This window comes from Sebastes fasciatus, chromosome 6 (genome assembly GCF_043250625.1).
Source record: "Sebastes fasciatus isolate fSebFas1 chromosome 6, fSebFas1.pri, whole genome shotgun sequence".
In the NCBI taxonomy this organism is placed as follows: Eukaryota; Metazoa; Chordata; class Actinopteri; order Perciformes; family Sebastidae; genus Sebastes; species Sebastes fasciatus.
This window is the reverse complement of record NC_133800.1, coordinates 12,940,454-12,966,523: the sequence shown is the minus strand read 5'-3', so window position 1 is coordinate 12,966,523 and position 26,070 is coordinate 12,940,454. Positions and strand designations below refer to the sequence as shown.

General features: G+C 39.6%; 1 protein-coding gene across 6 annotated transcripts in view; it reads left to right on the top strand.

The window, feature by feature from the left end:
- The window catches only part of grid2 (glutamate receptor, ionotropic, delta 2), a 564,677-nt gene that overhangs the window by 509,577 nt on the left and 29,030 nt on the right, over window positions 1-26,070 (top strand). For all 6 annotated transcript variants that reach the window (XR_012594250.1, XR_012594251.1, XM_074637696.1 and 3 more), the window contains exon 14: window positions 15,259-15,425. Coding sequence is in view for 4 of the 6 variants with exons in the window: in XM_074637696.1 (XP_074493797.1) it covers window positions 15,259-15,425 (167 nt within the window). In the remaining 2 variants the exon portion in view is untranslated. The remainder of the gene's footprint in view (window positions 1-15,258; window positions 15,426-26,070) is intronic.

Here is a 26,070-nt window from a genome sequence, read left to right as displayed (position 1 = left end):
ATATTCAGCCGTGACATTGCAAACCTTTTACATAACACTAAGTTACGCTTTCTGGACTCCAACACAACAAAGTATTCCCGGCTGGCACTCACGTTTCAACCATGGATGTATTCCACTATTCCACCTTTATCTACACGTCACCTCACGAGATTTCAGAACGAGACTTCTCCTTGATCGAGACTCTTTCCATAATGTGGTCAGACACTTATAATAACAATCAGAGCCTGTCATGGCAAAAACAGGCACTTTTAGTGGACGTAAATGACGGTGCCAGCTTGCCCTGATAGCACCATATTGCAGCCTGTGAGCAGCTGCCTTCTACAGCGCTCTCCCTCAATTACTGGAACAATTTCAGAAATTGTTGTCGCTATTAGTCACTTTGACACAAAAACATGTGAAAATAGGGTCCAGGTTGAAAAATACATAGTTAACCTTTAACCATGATGACGTTAAAGTGGTACGCTGTGCTTTTAGCTTTGTTGGACTATGGTCTCTGAGGTGCTTAGCAGTGTTTTGCTGCTGTTGGTAATGCATTTGGGACCCTAAGACCACAGTTCATCTTTGTAAAACATGTCTTGTGCCCTCCAAATCTGGACTGAGCATGTTTTTAAGTGAATGATTTCATGTATCTTTGTTGGTCTTTCTCACAAGCAATTGTGAAATTGAACACCCTGTGAGTGAAGTGGCTACAATTGTAGATGACCTGTGTTCCACTAGGAGAGAAAGTCAAGTGCAGTGACTGCTGGGATGTGGTTGACTGTGGCAGTAAAGAGAGCCACAAAGCAAAAGTTGTAATTAACTTATTTTCTTTCTGACACTTACCAGTGGTCATGAAATTTGGAGAGTGACTAGAGTGCCGAGATTTACGAGCTGCCAAATGAGGTTCCTCCGCGGGGCGTCTGGTCTCATTCGCCTTGACATGCTGAGGAGCTCAGTAATCTGGGACGACCTTGAAGTCACTCACTGATCCTCCACATTGAGAGGAGCAAGGTGGCAGACACGGTTCACACATTTAGTGTGTCCTCTGAGCTTGATTGAGTGGGTGGGGACGAAGGGGCAGACCCATTGAAATAGGACCTGCTCACTGAGAAGTGGACGGAAGATAGATGGATGGGCAGACAGACGTTCTGTCCTAGCTGCTCTGTCTGGGGGACTTAAAGGATCATGCCATGTTTTCACTATAGCAGTACAACTACACAAAACCATAGAAAAAGAAAATAGTTTTCACATACAGTAGTAGGGATGTTTGAAGAGAGAGAATACTGCGCCTGAGAGTGTCTCGGTCACTCTTTTCCACGGAGAGAAAATAAGAGAGAAAGTAAAACAAAAAACAAGTCACAAAAACACTGGCGTCAGAGTGCGAGGGGGCGATGGAAAGCTCTCCGGACCACTTTCATTTCTATTTCAGCCTGAAAGCAGTCACGTGTGCACGCTGCATACAAATAGAGACGCTGTGTAGAGATTGTGAGCACTCCCTTGGCCTTGTGTTTTATGTTTTGAAGGTCGCTTTTTACAGTAATAATACTGAATTTTTCAGGTGTTAGTAATGAGCTTATAATTCCGAGTTGAAGCCTTAGTGAGACATGCACGTTCAGCATCCTGGTCTCTTTTTCTATCTATGTCTCATCATTACTTTTTATTTCTTTTCACATTTAACTTGCTCTCGCGTCCGTCTCGCTCTGTCACCGTCTGTGTTTGTCATGGACAGATTTTGCATCTCTTTCTTCTCTCTCTTTCAATCTGTTTCCCAAAGCCTTCCTCTACTTGGCCACCCTGCTGTGCAGTGATGTTGATGGTGCTGATTCTCTTGTTTTTTAGTTTTTTAAAGAATAGATCAAAGAAACAAAAAAAAAAAAAAAAAAAAGCATAGTAAAAGTGTTTATTTTGTATGTTTGCTAACCTTTCTTTTACAAAACGTTTGCTCTTGTTTGGTTCATTTGCTTGTTTGTTTTACCTACAAATAGAAAAGACAAACTTGGTTGAGGACAAATGTTGGGTGAAAGACCACCTGCTTCTTCTAAATAAGAAATAAGAAAGATAACCATGGACCTGAGCCATAATCTAAGTTATGCAACTATTATACATCTCTTCTTCACTAATTCAAGAAAAGCACAAAACTTGTCTTTGTGTCAGATTTAAATCCACTTTCAAAGGACATCACTGAATTATAGTAATGGAGTCATATAAATCCTCCCCTTGTCCTCAATGTGCCAACAGTATGCCATTAAATGATGCATTATAAAATGTGCTTGTAAGTGCATAGTACACAGCTCAACACAGGAGAGGGCTGCAACATAATTATGTTTGCAAATTAGAAAGCTTCTTTTAATTCCTTTAATTCTTTAGTTTTATTCTGTTTCCACCGACTTGCAAATCTCAATTAAATCTGTCACCTCTAGTGACCTTCTGGGTTTGTAGAGGTTCTAGTCTGAGAGCAGAGGCATATTGAGACATCATTAAAGTCCCCATGAAATGGAAGTTAGAGCGTCTCCAACTGCTGCACTGTGACGTATCTCACAGTGAAACAGAATATTTGAGCGATGTACAGTTACAAGAGGGATTTAAATCAAATCATTCGCATTTGATTGGACCGCTTAAAGTGGGCGGGCTTAGAGTTTAGCTCGATATGGAGCTAAGAGCTACAGAGTAGAGGACTGTTGGCTCCACACACACACACACACACCACCCTCACCTGTTGTCAGATCAGCAGGAGGACGAGGGAGATATGAAAGGGAAACTTTGCCAATTTTCAACCGGCTGTGTGGTAACGTTACCGCAGCGCGGGCAGTACATGCAGATGAACGGCGCCCGCAGCCCCTCGCTCACCCACTGGCAAAACTCTGCAGGTTGCAGGTGGATGTTCACTGCAAGTACTGCCGTTTTTTTTTTTACATATAAGGAGGTCAATGAACAATAACGTAGAGACACAGGATTAAAACTGGAAAAATGTATTTAAAGCACCAAGCTGTCAGCTACTTTTTCAATATGTTCAATTTACTTGCTAAAATATATATCTATATTCTTTACACATTTCATACAGTAAACAGAATTCACATAATTAGTAGCTTGAAAAGTTTTGTGTTGTCTTCATTGTGGACCGTGTAGGCCCCTCTGTTGCCGCTGTGTTACTAGGCAACGGGGAACAAGCAGGACAGACACCCAGGAACTGGATGAACCCTCCTTTGGTGTTATTCACACAAACATCATCTGTGCGTGCAAGTGAACTGATTAAGAAAGCAAGTACACAAGACCACTTTACAAAAAGGAATGATTCATACTTTTCAGAGGCAAGCAAATGTAACACAAGACTTCATTATGAAAAATACAGTTGAACAAAGGGAAGATGAAAAGGAAACAGAGAGAAATAATAATTTTTCTGCCAGATCCTATTAAGGGTGGCATCTTAGTTTTGGCTCACTGATCCGTCTCGGATGATCCGTCTCTCCAACATCTGTCTCCAATTACTCCTCTCTTCCACTATCACATCTCATCGGCTTAACGGGGTCTGAGCAAAGATTTGCATACAGCGTGGCAATAGGCGATTCATTTCTTCTTTTTATTGCTCCTTCTTCCTGAAGAAACAAAGACGACTAATGACAGCTGAGGGTAATTAAACAACAGAGAAAACAAAGAGGAAGAGAGGGAGTGAAGAAGTTGTCACATTGCGTCTCAGGGGATGGAGGCGACTGTTGCCACTAGAGCAGGCAGTCGGACAGAACGCCTCATGAGGGATTGAAACCACCTGCGTGCCAGGCTTTCATCATCTGAGATTTGTCCGTGAGCGTCTTTATGTGTTTTGCTTCTTGGAAGAGGGAAATGATTGATCATTGAGCATGAGAGGATGACAAGTAAAGCAATTTTGACTTGGGTGTGGGACAAGATAATACTACACTTATGTGCTAAACTCCAAAATAAAGATGTAAGTAGAGGAAGTATGGTGTGATTCAACAATAATGTTAACATTGCTTATGGTGCTTTTATTGTTTTATTTCCCAATTTAAAAGCATGTCCTCTGTTGTGCAAAAGCGTAAAACAGAATATACAGTAACAAAACGTAAAGTGGCGACTGCGTATATTTACTCCATCCTCAAGAAAATGATGTGATATTTCCATTTATTTCCCTTTATTTTAAAACACTCCCGCTGCACACTGCTGTCCTACATTTCAAGAGAAACTGTCCTGAAACAACCTTCCTCACATATATTGATGTAGTATGATGCACAGACGGGGAGGTGCCGTCTCCCTCTTCTGTCCCTTGATTGATTCGCTTGCACCTAATCTTATCTTTATTCAGATATCCACATATCTGCAGGAAGCCAGCCAGCATAGTCGCAGACTGGAGGCATATTTGGCTGGCGAGCAGCCTCCCATTGTAATGCTCTCTGATTTGTCAAATGAGGCCCAAACAAAAGACAGCACAGAGCATGTGGGATGCAAGTAAAAAAGACAGAGAGGGAACAAGCCAAGAGACGGGGCTAGCTGGCTTGAGAATAGACAAAACCATTTGTAGTTCTGTGAAGGCGTGGTTTGTGTGCAAGAGACGGAGACTATCAATAATAAGCTCTAGATTTTGTGGCCTGAGATGAAAAGATAGTAGAAGTAGATTTGAGCTCATCTGGGCTGTTGCTTTTGTCTCACATCAACCTCTCTCTCTCATTTCTCAAAATCAAACATATTCAAGTCACAGGACAGTAGCCGTGTTTCTATTCATGTATTTTTATGCACATTTTGAAGTGTCGCATTAGAAAAGCTGTATGGAAACAGCAAAATTCAATAAAACTTCCTCAATTGCGCAAAAAAGTTTTTACTCTCGCTTGAGGTGGTTTCTGCCTCTGTCAAAAAAGAGTTGATGCGCTAAATGTATCATGGAAACACCTTTACCTAATAAATTCTGACATAGCAAACATTTAACTCACGACTGATCAGCTGTTTCCGCTGTCGGCGTCTTCACGGATATTTATATTTATTGTCTCCTTCTCTGGACAACATGAAACATCGCCAATAATAGCTGACATGAAAGAACAATTACAACTTGCCCAACTGAAACAAACTCCTGAAGGCCTCTCTCCATTTTCTCTTGTAGATCGGCTAAGGCGACTTGTTTTGTTTCCATTTTGCATGGCTGTTTACTGGAGGATTACAGCCATGCGTAGCCTATAGTGCCGACTTCTGACAAAACTACGCTGTAGACCAGTTTATTTACTCCAAACCAGTTGATGGAGACGCGCCTAATTTTTTTGCGACATTTCAAAAATGTGCTTAAAATTTTCTTGACAATTGAATGGAAAGACGGCTAGTGATTCAAGAAAACATATGCAGAAGTACAGAAATACAGTGAGTGGGGAGACAGTTCGGAGCTTGAAATGTCAAATGGCACAATTTGTTATTATGCCACATTTATATGCTGCGAATCAAATTCTTCACATATTGAGATCTCCAGCCCTGATCAAAGCAGATGTCTTTCTGTTTGAAGCTGATTATTTCACAGGGAGATTAAAAAAGTAATGGTTATGGATTTTGTTGTCTGCTGTGGGATGAAGATGTGCTGCCATCACAAATCCATGTGGATAACATAATGCTCAATAACGAAATAATGCATGAATCAAAACTGGCAAAGTGTTCTTCTTTATTACGGCCATGAGTCTTCATCTTAAGTTTTTACTCCTCTTCAGCCACTTCATCAGTGAATTCCCGCTGGGAAGAACAAAGCACAGAAGCTCCCATGTGTAAAAAATTCCACATCCGTTGCTTAAAGGCTAAATACTGAACATTTAAGAAACTGACTCCGCACTCGGGGATGATTTGTTATGTGCCACGTTAAAAGTGTTTGTAATCTAAAATGTAATTTATGGATGAGGAAAAAGACATTTTTTGATGTATTTGAGTTTAAACTTAGAGCAAGATGAAGAATCTACTATTCCTTTTGCATGTTGGGTGCCCCTTGAAGGGCTCTTTCTGAGAGGGGAGGAGAGAGAAAAAGACAGCGTTAGACAGAGTGAGAGAGTGGGCCCTGGAGTAGTTTAGCCGTTTTGAAGTTTCAGCATGGCTAGACTCTGAAGCCAAACTGTTTGAACTATGGATGAGATAGAAGGACCTCTTGAAACCTGCCTAGACACTCATTGGGCTGGTTCTGTCATATAATTGGAAAATAACGTCTAGAGGGAGTTGTATAAGCCAGAATGTGTATGAGCTCCCTTTGAGGAGCACGGTCATATATAGGTAGTTTTCTTTCAGTTGAACAGTCCTCAAAGTTCAGCCTTCACCTTTTATTTATGCATTTTGATTCATGTGGCTGATCCAGAAGGAAGTGGACTGACCTCATTTTGAAAAAGTTTTTCTCTCCGTAAATTCAGACTTTGTGAACGACCCTATTTATCCAAGTTTTTATTTGTATGTTTTTGTGGTTGTGTTTTGGCAAGCCTATCTACTTAAAGGGGCACTACGCCCCTTTTCAAAATTCATACGTTATTCCTATGGTCTAAGACAGTCCAAAAATATTAGTAAACATGAACACTTCTCTCCATAATCCAAAAACTAGAGTGCTAAAACTCAAATTTGTGATGTCATAGGGTATAAAGTGTAGAGCTTCTCCATAGACAATGAATTGAGAGAGATGTTCTAGATGACACTGAGAGCACCCAGTGGGATGTTCAGAGTATATCGGAACAGTTTCTGTTGAACAACTGAGACCACTACAACAGGATAAAGCTCATTTGGGTATAAAAAAAGAAAACAAACATTCTTTGGTTCCAGAAAATCAGTCTTGAGACTTCCTTCTCTGGCTTTGAGAGAGAGGAGCTCATGTCCACAAATGTTGATTGAACTTTCCTCGGCCATGGAAATAACATATTGGAATTCTTAATTTATGCAGTGTTCCCCTTTAAGTTTAGGAAAGTACTGTTTTCATTTCATATTTCAGTATGGTTAAGGTATAGTTAAGGTTAGGGAAAGACAGTGGACTTGGTTAGATATTGAAGTGAAGCATCAGACAATAATATTATTTATAGGGGTTGTTGGTGTGATTCTTACCTCTTTGGTGAGTCGCTTATTTCCTCGTCTAAGACCCATTTAGATGTTCATACGTCTAAACTGAAGGTTGTCATACTTTTCTTTTCTTTTAAAATCACATTTTAGATCTGCAGCTACATTTTAATTTTGTCAGACATTTGTTTGACTTTATTTCGTGTTTTGATTGTTAAATTGGCCGGCCCTTCATTTTCTAATGTAAAAATTGTTTTTTTGTGCATTATATGACACTATTTGTTTCCTCTTCTTTCTGCTCATTTCCCACCTTTATCATTTAATCACTTAAATCCCCCCTCCAGTGTATTTTGCCTTTTCTCTGATATTTCATATTTATTTGAGGCATTTCCTGACTAAGTTGATTAGCCACACTGTTTGCCAATTTTCTTTTGATAAATAACTTAATTTTGTGCTCAAAGTAAAAAAAAAAAGGTTGTTGCTAAAATGGGAATATGACATATGACTATAGTAGAAGCTGCAAGTCATACATCTTCCTCCAAGTTTGCGCAACGGCAAACCGATAAATCAGTTTATCTGTCTGTCAGTTTTGTCTTTCTAGTTAGTTAACTAGTTAGGTGTAGTTAGCTAGCCCAACTTGTTGCAATAGCTAACTGAGGGTTTTCATTTTATTTACCAATTTCCTCCACCTTAGTGTACTGTGTTTATTTTCACAATGGCATTTGTGTGTGCGGTGAACAGGTGCAATCAACTAAGTGGATTACACGAAATCCCACCGTCAGAATTAACACCACACTGACTGTGTCTCTCACTTGCTTTCTTCTTTACCGTCTCCTCCTGCCAGAGATAAATTAAGGGAAAGCAGACGATGCTATTTTGAAGGTTTGCCGGCCTCTAACAGGTCCGAACGACGGGGAGCGCACAACTTTCAGCCCAAAAGAAAACGAGAAAAGTCCCGTTAGAGAAATAAACGAATCACAGTGTGGCCTGGTGCGGTGTCGGTGCTGTAGCTGAAGCAAGAGCCGGTGTTAGCACCAAAAAAAAGGAAGTAAAACTGTCTGGAGGGGGCTTTTGTACCTTTTTTTCTCTTTATTTTGGTTATTCCGATACATTTCTACATTAATCTGTGTTAGTTCAATAATGTTGTACAACATGTTAACATTCAAGTCACAACCCAGTCTGTGTTTTACCATAAAATTCAGAACTACTAATTAGAAATAATAGCGGAAAATGATGAATAATTAGTTCAACTATTCCCTATTTACTATGTTCTGCCCCTTTGCCTGGATAAAACAACACAAATCAGAGCTGCAGCAAAAATAGCTCAGGCTCATGGTTCAGTCGTGTTATGTCTTCATTAAATTAGCTCCACCGTCACAAAAACCCTTTAAAACTGATCAACAAGAACATAAACAATGAACGAGCAACAGAATTAGGTTCATTTTCTCTCTTCCCATGTAAGGAGCACTGGGATTTAAAAAGTAGTCTGAGCGATAGAAAAAAAAAGAGGAAGGCGAAGAAAGAGAACTGCCGAGAAGGGTTTAATTTAGTGATTATGGATCTTACTGGGTTGTCACATACATGAGAGAGAAAAACAAGGTCCAATGCAATGATTAGGATTCATTGGTGGATGTTTGCCGTGTGTGTGTGTGTGTGTGTGTGTGTGTGTGTGTGTGTGATTGTGTGGTCTGTAAGGAGGCGTGCTTTGATCGGTGTTTGGAGGTGATTGTGTGTGTTTGTGTGTTTGTGTGTGTGTGACTATGATTGTTGCCAAAGTGTCTGTCAGAAAATAATTCTTCTGCTTCTTGTAATTACACTGGCACAACTAGAGTCACATCCCTGGACACGGAACAGACAGACGTAAAAGTGTGTGTATGTGTACTGTGTGATATGTGAGGGACATATTTGAGATGCAGCAGTTAGTGTTGAGTGAGTGAGCTAAGTGTTGCCTGCATATACATCCTGCATGTGCATGATAACCTAATCTCACAGTACACACATTTTCATGCAGGTTAAAACCTCAGACTGAACACTTTTAATGAAGAGTTCACTTGAGAAAGGCTTACCAATACAACCACAGTTATCCTCTGCAGGACTTGATAGCAATTCTCAAATGCATCTGCAAATGAAAGTGCTAAAAAGTTCTCTGGATGCGACTTAATGATAATGGGCGAATGCAATAACTTATCTCTTGCCCCCTATTTGTATGTTGATTGGAGGTTTTGTAATCTATTTAAGATACCTTATGAACTTGTGGGCTGTATTCACGAAGAGTATTTTTGGATTTGTTGATTGAGGCTTTTGTTTGAGGGTTGAGCACAACGTTACAGTGAGAGGCAAGCTGTTCTCTTCTTTTGTTGGAAATCCCCTCCTCTGAGAAATAGCCACCATTTTTAGATTTGATCAAGGCACCAGATGCAATAGCCGGCTATTGAGCTGGAAGAAAAAGACATTTGTTTGAAAATCCTTCATCTCTGCTGAGACAAAACTTTTCAATATGTTGTTTTGTAGGTTCACCTTAAGAAAACTCATAGCCAGAACTATTGTTTTCCGTGTATAGTCTCTACAGCACAGAAGAACTTTTTGCAATATAGTATACACAAATTGCAACAAGAACATAACAAGTGGAATGTGTGAATGAAATATATAGTAGAACGTGTAGACAACAGCCTCATAAGGAAATACAAATAAATAGAATATGTTATTAGTCCGACCCATAAAAAACTTGGATGAGGTATTACATAATATGTGCTTTATATAATATGTAACATGTTATGTAAAGTAATATATACAGAAATGTTATTTACATATAACACTGCAAATATCATATTTTACACAGACTGTATATAGTAAGTGGACTGTCGTTTTGAAGCCTTTTTGCTGGGGACCCCCTCAAACACCCCCTGTGGGTCCCCGAACCCCACTTTGGGAACCACTGCCCTAAAGCATCCCCTGCTTTATGGTCTATTTGACTCTAAATGGGACCATAATTTACTAAATGAACATCATGCTGTATTGAAGAAGACTAGAAACTAGCAGTTGAGACCATAAACTCATGTTTACCATGTTTACTGAGGAAATAAATCAAGTGAGAAGTAGGGTCGTTTTCTCATAGACTTCTATATAATCAGACTTACCAGAGGAGTCGCCCCCTGCTGACTGTTAGAAAGAATGCAAATTTGAGGCACTTCCGCATTGGCTTCACTTTTCAGACCCGGAGGTTGCCAACTGGTTGTAGATATATCAAACCAGAGTATAATCAGAGGAAAGATTATGGAGGTTTGGGCATATTGTAGATCTGTGATGATCTCATGTCAGCCCTGTCAGCTTGTTTCCCTCCATCTTCTTATATCAATCAATCAATCAATCAATCAATCAATCATTTATTAATGACCACACAATGAAGGTTGCTGGAATTTGCTTTTGGCACAGCATGGTGGGTGAAACTACAGTGTCAGTAACATCGAAACATAGACATCAACATCACATTAGACACATTACTAACACCACAGACAGTATTTACAAGATCCAGCGGTCCTTCTTTGACCACAAACCTCCTTCGGCACAAAAACAATGACACAGGAAATCTCTTCTCTATCTGTAGTATGGCTTTTAAGCCCAAAATCCCTGATTCCATATCCGCACTATGCTAATGTGTGAAATGGTGATGTCAAGTAAAATAGCAAAAATATCCCAACCTCCCCCTCTTCTCCTAAAGCTGTGTTTACCTCTGTCTATTCATACTGTACCAGCACAACACTCCCTGGGGTGATTGCAGAGTCTGGTGGTTTCTCCTGTAGCCAAATCTCAGTCACTATTTTTACATCTACAACCAACCTGTTCAGAAGCTGCTTCTGTATTTACACATTTAGACACAGGAACATTAACATACTGTAGAATTCAGGTCATCCTATACTCCAATATTTAAGTAGTTACTGTGACCCGTAAACATCTTGCACCTTTAACTTTTGTTTTTTTACTATCTGGCAAGGTATTAAAGCGACGCTGATCCAGAAAGCTTAAAGATTTGATTTGGACTCTTAGCCTAGTCTCTGTTTGTTTCTTACTCATGACTGTTTGCCTCCATGACTCCAGTGTAAAACTAAGTTAAAATAAGTATTTCAGCATCAACAAAAGCATGCTAGAAAGCAGTATATGTTATTACTATTGGGATTATGAATTCTTTCCTTGTATTTTAAGAGGCCTTAGTCAAAGAAACAGGAGGCAGCCAGTGGAAGCATCTGTACTTCTTTTTACTGGTTTACTGATATGTTTTATTCTCATGAAAATTAGTTTAAGTGGAAACATGGAGACTCAATCGCAGGGTGTCAAAGGTGCATGTAAACAGTTTAACCTGGATAACACCTTAATTGGAGCCCTTTGCCAGGTTACGCTAAGCATGCAAATGCAGCTTGTGAAGAACATAAAGCTGCCTTGCCTAGATAAATCCCACTGAGTCCTGAGCTCATCCATCTTGTTTGCCAGTGACCTTACATTTCCTTTAGTGACAAATAGAAGGTAGAGTTTAAGTCTGTTCAATTTCCTTTTCATGGTTTGGACTTAGAGAGGCTGCGGACCTCAGGGATATGAGCTATGAGTGATAGACACTTGGAAAACAATAGTATTATGGGTAGATAAAGGCTCTCCCAGACTGCTCTGGCCCATAAGCTTGTTTTTCAGTTCTCAGCCCTTAGAAAGTTTTGAATTCTTTTCATGTGGGCCACAATCAGAGGTAGCACAACAACAAGCTGACCTTCAACACATCACTTTTATGGTAATTGATCATGATTTTGTTTCTGGTAATTAATCAGACTTAAGCCAATATTAGACTGATGCTCTGCATGTAGAGCACTTGTTCTGGTGCAGTACATCAAATCAAGCGCTCCCTATTCACAAACACATTGTCTCTGTTTATAAAGCACAGCTACAGCTGCAGGCAAAAGCATTTCCCTTCAACAGCTCCAGCATCATTTTCATTGTAGGGATAATTCCTTTTTATGTGATTGTGTGCATCGTTGCCATTGCTATAATTATTATTTTATCGAGTGTAGTTTAATTGGATTAAAGCTTCGAGAAGACACACTGCGCTTGAAGAAGTCTTATTGTGATGCAAAGACGGGTACATTTGAACCATATCAAGTGACCCCATTTTTGATTATGAAGAAACTGGTGAAGAATTTCACATCCCTAACATCCTGTGCTGTTTCCAAAAGGAACTCAGTGAAAGCGTGAGAGACTTTATCGCGGGAATAACAAAATTCAGGCAACAACATTGAAGCCTGATGAACTCAACCCTTTATTTTTAGGCCAGTGGTGTTTGTTATTAAGTGCAGTACTCTCTCCACTGTCACTCATTGTCTCCATCCAAGGTATCACTTTATATTGGGGGTAAAGGGAAAAAAATCGATACAGCCTAGTATATCAATATCGTATTGATACATGGACGTCAAGTATGTTTTATTATATAAACTATCAGAGGTTGTAGCGGTAGTAGCATCCAACCATGTCATGTTAGCTTGTCAGGAAGACCATAAATAACGAGTCAAAGATATGCAAAATTTTGGCGAGGAAAAAATGGCATGACCATTATCAAAGCTGTATCTTATTAGATAAAAGAGATGTTGACAAACTGTATAATTAGCAGTTGAAAAAAGGTAATAAATCGCAATATATCACAATATATCTTATCACAATACTCAGCATATCGTAAAATGTTTAAAATCGCAATAAGATCGTATCGTGACTTAAGTATCGTGATAATATCGTATCGTGGGACCTCTTGTGAATCCCACCCCTGCTTTATACAGACTGCATTATATATTCTTTTTGTGTTTTTCTTCAAGTGATCCCACTTTTTTCATATAGGCTGATGAAGAGGGAAGTACTGTATATAATCCAAGTCAAAGTTATTTTCTTTCTCCATTCAGCTTCCTCTAAAATGGCACTTGAGTCAGTGTAAACACATTAATTCCACTCTGTCCTTTCTTCAGAGAGGCATCAACACATACAGTACGGCTTTTTAAAGCCATTCAAAGGACAGGATTAGAAGTTGTTATCACTCTTAACTTCATTGACTGATCTTTTATAATACAGAGGCTTTTTAACAACTAAATTTATGTTATGTGTGTTTTTCTGATTGTGTTAAAGGGTTTGTTTGCACCAGTTGTTTTTGTAAACACAGCAGTAAAACGTGCCTTTAACTTATCTTTGACATAAATGCTGATTTTCTACTCCACAATTATGTATGTGAACTGAGCCATTAGATGTGGACATCGTCTTTGCTTGTATTTGACCAACACCTCTCTGTAAACTTTGCCAAGGGTTATACAAGTTGAAGCATCTATGTTGTCCAGTTAATATTCGATCTGCTGACACTGTTTCTGCTTTTAAATCCTGTCTAAAAACACATTTTTACAGACTTGCCTTTTTGCCAGACAACTAGTCTTATTTGTTCACGTAATGCAGCTCTGTTGTATAACCGCCGGATTTTGATTTGCGCGCTGTATTTTGCTGTTCTTGAGTTTTTCTCTTTTTATATTTGTGATTGTTGTTTTGTAATGCTGTCTGTGGAAGCACTTTGTGCTCCCAGCTTGAAAAGTGCAAAATAAAGTTGTTATTTTTATTATTTGGGCACTGACACAGACTGGAATAGAAACCTAGTTTTTCTCCAAAAATGTAGTATACATGGTTTGGACACTTTTTGTTCCATTGGGGGAATTTGTACACTTAGCATGTGAAGTGTCTGAATTCATGAGGATTATGTTAATGACATTAGCACAGCTTTGTTGTGTTTTCAATGTGGCTGACATCAGAGGTCACCGCATACATAATGTACATAATAATTCTTTTCAGCCATTTACCCCCAAATAGCGAGAAGTCCTTAATGTACAATTTAAGCTATTGAAACTGATTTTTTGCTAGTTTCCTTTCCACAAAGCCCATAATCTTTCCAATTCAAAAGCAATAATGAAAAGCCATAAAATTATTCTTCGAAGTAATAAAGCACTCTTTGCACTCTTTTTAAGGTTGTAGAGCGCAGAATGGGCCAATCTGATGCCCTGCAGTGAATTATTGCACACACACACACATACACACACTTCAGAGGACTACAGACTGTGAAATTACCCAATCAGAGGGTCTTGTCGGTTCTCAGACATTAGTCATCACACAAAGGCCAACTGAGGTGATTCACACACACGCACGCACGCAAGCACTCACAGTGAAGACATAAGCGTTTGAAAATTTCATAAAGCTCCATTAAAGTTAATGACACACCAAATCCAAAATAATGTGTTAGGAGAAAAGTGTGTGTGTGTGTGTGCGTCTATTTAAGTGAAATGTCAGAAAAGGTGTCAGGATGTGAATATCACAGCCAAGTCGTTTATCTCCACTTTTCATTCTGGTGTGAAAATAAAGATGTATAGAATGTTAACAGGAAACCATGTTAACAACAAGCCTTAACGTCTATAAAACAAGCTGTGATTCTCACCTTGAGTCATTTTGACACTCTACTTCTTTTCAAGCGCACACATTGACATACTAAACAAGGACATGCACATAAAAATGTAAAACATACCCAACACATACCCACATAGGATGCAATAAAAGTGAGCCATTAACACTTCTACAGTCTAGAGGGGATGTTAAACAGTAACATTGCTATGCTGTTGCCATCCTACAGTAGAGCGTAATCTTGGTGCATTTTTGGACTTAAAATGCCGATAGACTGTGGTTATGAAATATGTGTGTGCGGGGGTGAGATCATCTTTGCTGTGCCTATGCTGAATGTACTCAACTATGATTCAGCTCAAAGAAAAGCAGGGGAGGAGGTTTATTGAACATTTCTTAATGGATCAAGGATAAGCTGAACTGCTAATAGAGACTATTTTTAACCATACCTCATTCACATTCATTCACTTCTTATAGGCATATGTGATGAAGCGTCACCTAGACACTGAATCAAAGACCTCAATGAAGGAATAGGTGCATATAAAATATTGCTGCAAACTAAAAGTCTGTGGCACACTGTTTCAACAAAAATATAGGTCAATAATTGGGAAAAATATGCTTGTTGAATTGTTTTTTGTACACTGTTTTTGCAAAAGTAAATTTTTAAATAGGAAAATTTTCCCGAGGTCAAGCTAAAAGCTTGTCAAGGACATCTTAAATCTCAATAACTCAACAGGATGTTTTTGGATATCACCTGTATAACCGGAGGTAAAGCTGCACCGTTCTGAATATTGTTAACAGTTCTTAAATGTCTTATTTTTCTTTCAGGTGAAGTACGGTCGATTTGGCTTTGTGTGGGATGCAGCAGTTCTGGAGTACGTTGCTAATAATGACGAGGACTGCTCGTTCTACACTGTCAGCAGCAACGCGCCAGACCGTGGTTATGGTATCGCCATGCAGCACGGCAGCCCCTACAGGGACATTTTCTCCCAAAGGTAAGAGTCGTAACAGTAAACAACAGTCAGCAGCATCCTTGACTGCATTTTATTTGTTATTTAAAAGTTATTATAAAGTTTCACGAGCACATTGATGGAGCCGACATTTTTGTTCCATACTGTTCATCTCAGTCATATTGTTTTCAGTTTTAAGTTGAGCGATGCCCCTTACTTTCGAGAAGAGTTGTGAAACAATTAGGGCTGTCAAAGTTAGCGCGATAATAACGCGTTAACGCAAATTCGTTTTAACGCCACTAATTTCTTTAACGCATTAAGGCAACTTGCGAATTTTAGGTTGCAGCAGGCTCAGTTTTAAAGCTAGAGCTAAGGCTAGTGAAGACATTGGCATCATATGAGACTAGAAAACGTAAGGAATCTATTAGTACCAACCATATCATACTATCTTGTCACGAAGGAGACAAAATAACTCCAAACTTACGCTAAATTTTGGCGAGGAAAAACTGGCATGGCCATTTTCAAAGGGGTCCCTTGACCTCTGACCTCAAGATATGTGAATGAAAATGGGTTCTGTGGCTACCCACGAGTCTTCCCTTTACAGACATGCCCACTTTATGAAAATCACATGCAGTTTGGGGCAAGTCATAGTCAAGTCAGCACACTGACACACTGACAGCTGTTGTTGCCTGTTGGGCTGCAGTTTGCCATGTTATGATTTGAGCATATTTTTTTATGCTAAATGCAGTACCTGTGAGGGTTTCTAGACAATATTTGGCATTGTTTTGTGTTGTTAATTGATTTCCAATAATAAATATGTACATACATTTGCATAAAGCAGCATATTTGCCCACTCCCATGTTGATAAGAGTATTAAATACTTGACAAATCTCCCTTTAAGGTACATTTTGAACATATAAAAAAATTTGCGATTAATCAAGATTAACTATGAACAATCATGCCATTAATTACGATTAAATATTTTAATGTATTGACAGCCCTAAAAACAATGCATTCATATATTCTCCTACTTCAGGAGAGGTCATGTTAGTTTTTACTGCTCCAAATTCATTTCAGCCAACTAAAAAGTGGCCACTCCCATAAAGTTTGCCCCTCTCCCTGCTTGAAAATTTTGCTCTGTAGGTCAGACCCCAAGTAAATAACAGATTAAATTGTACATCTATCTTCCAGAGGAAAGAGGCAAATGGCACTTTCACAACTTGTGTGCAGCAGCCTTGCTTAACCTCAGCATGAGCCACTGGTTCACATTGAAGTTAAGCAAGTCTGACAGCACAGCCTCACAAATAAGTCAACAGCAGACAGTGTAGATGTATCCAAACTGATCCCAGCTGTTTACTTCATTGCTGGAGCACACAGCGGGGGGTTTTGTTCTGTCAAAGTTTGTCATGGACCCGGAAAGTAACAGAACTCATTCATTTATTCATTCATTCACTCCCTGCTTATCTTGTCCCTTATGGCTATTAGGAAGCTTGGTTGTGTCTGCAGACACCACACAAAGGTCATTCATTCATCTCCCGTCAGCTGCTGAGCTGCTGACTGTGCTGTGCTTCTACAATGCTGAGGGTTTGTTTGTTTGCATTCATTTTTAATGCAGTGCTGCGATATAAACCACATCACCAGATTGCAGGTTCAGTCATATGAGGTGAGGTGTTTCTGTGAAGGCCACGTAAGGATTGCTTGTATCCCAACAGAGAATCCTGTTGGCTACATATTTATATATAAGAGGTGGGAAAAAGAAAAATATCTAATGCCTTCATTATGCTGTCGTAATTTATATTATGTGAAATAGTCTGTCAGTGTTTTATATATATATGTGTGTGTGTGGGTGTGTGGGTGGTAAGAGATGGAAACACATTTTATGTACACGGGCCAAAATGTCTGCGCTTTACAGAGTGTGTGAGTGACTAGGCCTGTTTGTTTATAGCTCCATATCCGGTGGAGCGTTGCTCTTCAGAATATTGCCTATCATGGCTGTTATTAAAATAAACAAGCAATTAATTGACAGGCCATGTTTCCATTCCCTCCTATTATTTTGGGGGCAATGTCACACTCTCGGGAAGACAGTTTCAAACAGTTTACCCACACTGGTCCCCATGGTTCACACAAAAACAGACACAGAAATTATCAAGAGAAAAAGATAATCACAGAGGTATAATTGTTTTGTTTTTCTTTGCTGTGATTTTTTTAATGTTTTTCATCCTGATATTCTGTATTATGCAAATTAATTAGGTACAAAGAGGAGGTTTACCAGGAATTGTATTAGCCGTCCGTGCGCTGACACCACGGAAAGAAATGTTTCACTCAGCTTGATTATCTTTGGTGGCCTGGTCATGACAAGTCTGGAGACTTGATGATTACAACTGGATTTGTGTTGACTGGTGCACCTCCTTTTGTTCAAAATAAAACAATAGTTTACCGGGTTAGATGGTATTTTTCCTTGTAATAACTAAACCACCCACCTCTGCATTTGAGCAGAACATAATCAACTTCATTACAAGTGATTCAATTGTAGATTACACTGGTTTCTGCAAAGGTTTGCTTGATCATCACAGTTATTGTTGAGCACTAACACTCCATTAGTCTTGCCCATACAGACCTGTGGAAGAGAGGATTTCTTTTCCTATGATAGTTGCAAAGAATTTGGGGTTGTTAAATTTTCAAGCAGTCAATCGCAATATCTGTCCGCAGCGGCGAGCCCAGAATGCTGTGACGGCATCTTTCCAAAATACTGGGGGGAAATGTTGTGGAACAAGTGTACAAGCCAGAGTGTTATTAAGTCTACCAAATAACACAGGCTGCCATATCTACAGAAGTGACATGGGCATGATTTTGTTCTCATCAGTGGATTGCTGTATGGATCTCATCCGCTAAGGGATTTCTAAAACAGTAACACACAGTGCAGGGTGGACGGACGGGGCCAAAAACCATTAAACTAATGGGAGGAATTATATAAGCAGCCAACACCTGCTAAGCCTGCCTACACTTCTCAGATGCCGGTACAGGCACATGTGTCAGACACCACATTCTCGGTGTGAAGATACTGTAGCAGTGTATTCTGTCAGACATTTCTTTTGTCTTTTTACAACTAATGTTTCATGTCTTGCCATGAACTGACAGAGAAAAAATATTGACTACAGCCTCAGGCTTTTCTGTCTTTGTTTTAGTAGAACATACTCCATGTCAAAGTCTGTGTAAGGCTTTTGACTCTGTCTATCACAACACTAAGTTGCTTTCCGAGGGTTTGGATTCTTCTTAAAGTTGTTTTTCAAAACTTTCTGGCAGATTTCAGACTCTCTATGCCATTGTTCTCATAAAGCCTCATGAAGTATTTAGAAAGGAGCCCCACAAGGATCAATATTGGTTCCCCCATGTATTTACTCTCTACATTCATAATATTCGGGGTCTTGTTCGCGAGTAAGGGGACTATGGAACGTGAGATTGGCCGGAGAATCAGAGCAGCAGGGACGGTATTGCATTCGCTTTACCGCACCTTTGTGATGAAAAGAGCACTGAGCCGGAAGGCAAAGCTCTCGATCTACCGGTCAATCTTCGTTCCTACTCTCACCTATGGTCATGAGGGCTGGGTCATGACCAAAAGAATGAGATCGCGGGTACAAGCGGCCGAAAAGGGTTTTCTCAGGAGGGTGTCTGGCGTCTCACTTAGGGATAGGGTGAGAAGCTCAGTCATCCATGAGGGACTCGGAGAAGAGCCACTACTCCTTTGCGTTGAAAGGAGCCAGCTGAGGTGGTTCGGGCATCTAGTAAGGATGCTCCCTGGGCACCTCCCAGGCACGACCATCTGGGAGGAAGCCACAGGGAAGACCCAGGACTAGGTGGAAAGATTAGATCTCCATGCTGTCCTGGGAACGCCTCAGGATCCCCCAGTCAGAGCTGGTTAATGTGTCCCGGGAAAGAGAAGTTTGGGGTCCCCTGCTGGAGCTGTTGCCCCCCACGACCTGACCCCGGATAAGCGGTTGAAGATGAGTGATGAGTGAGTGATACTGTAGTACAGCGTTGTAAACACATATTAATATGGTTTGATATCAGTTCGTGGAACTCATTGCTCATAAAATAGAAATTATAATAACATTTTTAGACAGAGGCAGAGCTTTTCTTCTTTGGAAACACACACACACACATATATATATAATATTAGCCAATTAACGGCACGATTGTCCATAGCTAATCATGATTAATCGCAAATTAATCACACATTTTTTTATCTGTTCAAAATGTACCTTAAAGGGAGATTAATCAAGTATTTAATCAACATGGGAGTGGGCAAATATGATTACTTTATGATTTTTATCATATCATAAGATATTATTTATTATTTGCTTTATTTGGCTTTATGCCAAAATTTCGCGAAAGTTTGTAGCATTATTTGGCCTCCTTCACGACAAGCTAATATGACGTGGTTGGTACCAATGTATTCCTTAGGTTTTTTCTAGTTTCATATGATGCCATCTTCACTCTAGCTTTAAAACTGAGCCCGCTACAACCTAAAAATCGTTGAAAAAAAGTTGCGTTAATGTGTTAAAGAAATTAGTGCCGTTAAAACTAATTTGTGTTAATCATGACACTCCTAGTATCCGTGAGTGTGTGCGTCCTGCACACTTGAGGAGTGTATACTATCTGCAGGTCCCTGGAGGTAATAGGAGACATGAAAATGAATTTATTTGCTCTGACACTTTGGAGGGAAACAGAGAAGGGCGATGTCTGTAGAAGTAGACAGACTGCTACAACTTCATCGTTTTCAACCACTTTGTTTGTTTGGAAGAAGCCATTGCCAGAGTGCAAGTGCATCACCACTTCGTGTGTGTGTGTGAGGGGGGGGGGGGGGGGGGGGGCATTTGTCGACACTGTAGAACAAATAATGTGCAACTGTGTATGTGGTTGTGCGTGCGTGGGAGCTGCTGTTCTGTGATTGATGGAGACAGCCTGCAGATTTACCAGAGTCAGAAAACAGTAGCGTAAAGGGCTAGTCCGCTAATTTAAACTGACAGCTACTGACAAGTTGTTTTGAAGTGCTGCTGAAGGGGCACGATTGTGGGGGGGAAAATAAGCCCTCTCTCCCAGGCATATATTATTTCTGTCTGTGAGCGTCTGCAGGCATTGATGTGAACATTTAAAATAGAAGATTTAATCCATAGCAGATGGACATCTTGAGGGTGCTGCAGTCTAAGAAGATAAGCTTCGGGCCAGACATTTTATTGCACATATTGAACGCGATTACGTTTTACATTTCGATTGCAAGATAGATGAGGTGCCTCTTTGTATGTGATTTTGGTCAGGACACTGCAGGATTTCAATCTTGACACCATCTTCAGTGTAGTTCAATGAAAGTAGATGATAAATGTCAGCTCAGAGAAAATGAATTTTTTTTGCTATGATACCAGGGTCATGCCATCAGAGTGTTGTTTTCATAAAAATCTTTTCAATAAAGGCACACATGAGGTGAGCAAAGAGTGCCACATCTACAATATGAATTTGATTATGGCCACAGCACTTTTTAAATAACATTCATATTGTTGTTTTATGACCTGGCTGCAGGCAAGTGTTCATCAGTAGCCTAAGGGCTGATGTTTGAGTGCTTCTAAAATAAAGCGATGGTACGCTGTATTTCTGCGGGGAGCAAAGGCAGTGCTGTGCGCTTCAGGGGCCAAATGATGTACACAACAGCGACAAATCTCTGCACCAATCACGGACACATCACACCTCAGAGCCCATGGGTTAGGCTGTTGTGGTGAGCATGCAGCAGAGGCCTGCTTCATTCTGTAGAAAAGACATTAGCCTGTTAGTCTGTGGCTTGTAATTATCCTGACCTGGGTTGTTTGAAAGTAACCGCAGCAAAATTATCACCCATCAGCTCTGATTGCCTCACCTAATGAGATGTATTTTGGACAGCTGTGACGGATTGGAACTTTTTGATGGCTCAAGTGGTTTGTTTATTTCTTATCTTGGAAGGAAGCACATGTTCTTCCACATAAAGAGGAGTGAAACATTTAGTTCCAAAATGAGAGAACTGGATCAGAGAGGGCTTCATAAAATTCATTTTTGCGTTTGTCGGGTGTGGATTTCATATAAGTAATGTGACAGTGTGAGAAGGGTTAATTTGCTCCTGAACCCAGCTAATGTGTCTCCCTTACTGCACCATGTTTAAATACATAAAAGATATAGCAGGGGCAAAGGGTACGTCTATGTGTGTAAGGGATATCTATTATTTATTTGTCTCTCCTTCCATCCTAATATCTTTGGTGCAGTCTTAAATCCAGTAATCCATGCATCCTTTCTTTATTATTCCCTCTGCAGCCTTAGCTCTTTCATGCATTTATTTCTCATCCTATCCAGACGATAAATTAAAGTCCAACCACAGTAAGCGATGTGTCACTAATATGAGGTAGCCCTCTACTAAAAGTTGTTGTTGAAGTGATATTTAAGGGCTCTGGGTCCCAGTGAATACAAAGTAAACTGTATACGACTCATAAAAAACGTTTGTTTGTGATGCTTTCAGTATTCCGGCAAGCTTTTATCACAGCAGCACTCGTGACAATAAAATTGTCAGCAATAGTTAAAAAACTGTTGATGAACTGACTTGTGAAAGTTTGGTTATTGCAAACCTCGAAGTCAAATTTAATGAATCGTATAGTGGAGTTTTTCTTCTGGAATGTATATGATAGAGATAAACCAAATTGCACCATTGAAGGACACATATAAATGGCTTTTAAAGCTGCCTTTGCCCATGTAAATCTTACATTTTAGTCCCAGCAGAAGGGTTGTAAAGAGAGACTGCAGAGGAGGACTATAATAATACCTGCTCCAGTATTGTTAGCTCTCTGTCACAGTTGTCTCAGGCTGTTTTGAAGAATGACTTTGATAGTGTTATAGTGTAGGTGGAATTGGCTTTAGTAGTCAAGAGTTGTCAACACAGTAAGTGTAATGTAATTACAAAAAGTCTCTCTGATTGCCCTCGTAATTAGCCAATACAGAGTCTCTTTTTACTTGAATCTTTAAAAAAAAGAAGCTGTCAGCTCTGTTTAAGGAGGTTTACTTCTACTAGGTTTACGACACATGTGGCAACTCAGTGTTATAACTACAAAACTGCAGAGAGAACAGTCAGACCCACAGATACCAACAGATGGCATAATTAGCAACCAAAATCAGGTCAGTAAGTCACCTAGAGCTTCAGCAATTAGGTAATTAATTGATAAATTAACATAAAAATAATAAGTAACTGTTTTGATAATTGTTTAAGTCATTTCTTAAGCAGGAATGTTTCCAGTGTGAGGATATTCTGCGTTCCTTTGTCTTACATCATTATAAATTATAAACATATTTGACTGGTCGGACAAGACAAGACATCTGAAATGTCACCATGGTCACTTTTGATAATAGTATCAATAAAATGATCAACAGATTAATTTGCTAATGAAAAATATTTGTTAGTTGCAGCCCTAAAGTCAACCTGTGGTGGGTATATAAGGTGGTGGTTAAGTGTTGTGTCATAAGCAGTGGGCTACCTCCAGATTTGAGAAGTGAAGCCAATGCGGAAGTGCATTAAACTCTATGAGAAAATGACCCTACTTCTCACTTGATTTATTGCCTCAGTAAACATTGTAAACATGAGTTTATGGTCTCAATCGCTATTTTCAAGTCTTCTTCAATACAGCATGATGTTCATTTAGTAAATTTTGGTCCCATTTGGAGTAAAATAGACCATAAAGCAGGGGATGCTTTAGAGCGTGGCTACCTTGTGATTGACAGGTCACAACCATGGCGGTCTAGGAGTTGTCCGTGTTTTCGTCTTAGAACTTAAACCCTTTTGCAGTGTGTTTTCAGAGCATGAAAGTTTAGTGTAACTTTTTTTGTGGCTAACAAATGTCTTATTCAGCGTTCGGTTGTACTTAGCTCCACCCTCTCGTGTCACTTTTGGTTGTAAAAAAAACTGCATTGAATTTTGCCAGCCAAACAAAAGTTGCCTGGAGAGGTTTTAGCTTTAGATAACATAGTAGTTCATTGCACTGTACTGTAAGTCTTGAAACTTCAGTATAGAAAAACAGAGAAAAATTTAATTTTGTTCAAAATCCTCGGTGAAAAAAATGAGTTTTAGCTTCTCTTGCTGTTCTGCTCTTGGGGACCGGATCGAGTAAGGAACATATTGACTTGAGTATTGGCATTTTTTCAGGGTTTTTTTTTCTACCTCTCTCTCTCTCTCTCTCTCTTTGTCTGTCTCTCTTGGCCATCTCTATTTCATATTATAGCTACAAATCCAGATATCCATGTTGAACCCATATGAAGAAAAAAAGACCACAATAAAAGCAGAGTGGAAAAAGAGACACTTGCATACAACACCATAGACTGTATAAAGATGGACGACGCATCTCCCACTTCCTCCCACTGTACAGAAGTGAAATATCCCGGATACGGGAGCTGACATCTTGAGATTTTGACATAAGTTGGAGCCAAAGTCTACGCAGAAGTGATCGGGGGGGCTGGAGCCACGGTATCGAGGTCACCAGCCTGAACCAATCGCGAGCCGATGACGGCCGCAGTTTGTCAATAAGAAAGACTAGAAAGCTGCCAATCATGACATCTCACCCCCTTTTTATAGCATCAAATAACAAATTATAACCAAACGTGTCAGAAAAATGAACACTTGAACATACAGCAGCGTGATAAGAACTACCTAAAATGACAGAAACCATCTTTGGGAAAAATTGATTTGGCATGTACTTTGACTTTTTTGGCCCATGTCCCATCTGCTAACATGGAGGGGGCGGGATCTATGACCTATACTGCAGCCAGCCACCAGGGGGAGATCAAGATGTTTTGGCTTCACTTTTGGGGAGCTGTAATGTCGTCCATCTTTATATACAGTCTATGTACAACACAAGTAACAACTGTAACAATTCCTGTACTTTCCATCACCGAAGACCCTCAAAATGGTTTAAAATGAGTTCTTACATTTCAGATTTAAAACATCTTAGATTAATTTATTTTGACATGTCTGCGCTTTATTTTTGAGGCTCTTTGTGGCACCATAATGCCATGAGCTACATGCATTATCAAAATAAGGCTTGATCAAGGCTCCTGCTAAAGAAGCCAAAAGCTGAAAAGAAAGTTATTTGAATTGAATTGAATTTTTAAACAACATATGACAGGTTTGAACTATTTTACCCACTTTTAATGGCTTTAGACAATCCTTGTATGTATGATGTAATATATGATCTTGTTAACGTCATTACAGATTTTAACATCATTACTTAGCCTACTAGGAACTTACTATGCTTTTGTATAAACAGCAATACACTTATAGTCTTTTTCAACTTGTCACAGAATCGCCGTCTCTCTCTCTCTCTCTCCATCACACACACGCGTTCACTCAGTGAGTTCAAGTTAAGCTGGAGGCTCTGAAGCCAATCCATGGAAATCACTATCCATGGAGGTGAGGGTGGAGAGCAGAGAAAGAAGGATTGTTTGTGCGCATGTGTGTATGAATGTTTGCACTACTGATTTAATGTCAAATGTCAATCTAATCTCTCTCTCTCTCTCTCTCTCTCTCTCTCTCTCTCTCTCTCTCTCTCTCTCTCGCACGCGCTCTCTCTTTTTCTTTGTCTAAAGCTCTCTCATTCAAAAGCTGTCACTCTTTTACCCATCCATCACAGTCAAACTCAGCCCCCACACTTAGTATGTTCATTAAATCTATATTAATCACAATTAATGATGGGGATGTGTCTCTCTCTCTCTCTCTCTGTTTCTCTGTCTCTGTCTCTCCCTCACTCTCTCAATGTGTTAATGATGGTTAATGACTGTTTGACTTCTGCGTGTTGTTTGTCATAGTTCAGCATGATAATCTGTTCCAGTTCACCCACACACTGGGGCTTAATGGTGCTTAATTGAAAACTTTGTAGACAAAGTGTATGACATTGAACCCTGAGTGCGCTAATTGGAATAATTAATCTTTGCAAACTTTACTTGAGGGACCAAAGACTCATGGGTAAATGACCTCTCTTACCCCATTCCTTGAGGGTTCAGTATAGTGACACACTGTTAATTGAAAGAGCAGCATGGTGGCTCAATGATGTTTCATTTTGTTGCCTAAACCTAACCAAGTCAATCTTTTCCTAAACCCAACTAAATAGTTTTGTTGCCTAAATCTAACCAAGTCGATCTTTTCCTAAACCTAACTAAGCAGTTTTGTTGCTTAAACCTAACCAAGTTGATCTTTTCCTAAACCTAACGAAGTAGTTTTGTTGCCTAAACGTAACATTGTTTCCTGAGCAGACAGAAGTTTATTTTGAAAAGACTGGAGCAGAAATTGACATGTGCGTCACGTGTTGCTAGGCATGAAAAAGGCATGAAAAATGAGGAATAACTTTTCGTAAGTTATCATACGAACCGTTGTATGAGGATACATCGGGGCCATACCGGCATTTAAGCTAGCTACAAAAGTATTGGTGCGTACAATAAAGAGTTATACACTACAGAACTCTGGTTTTATAACTATTCACCATCATAGTGATGATATGCTGACTATAGCCCATCACAGCTCTCAAACCCCTCATTCTGTGTTGCTGATGTTGTACTGACAAAATCAACATGTTTGAGATAATCAGGATGTCTGAGACAGTTCAATAGTATGCTCTCTGATCTGTCAGATGTGTCTGGG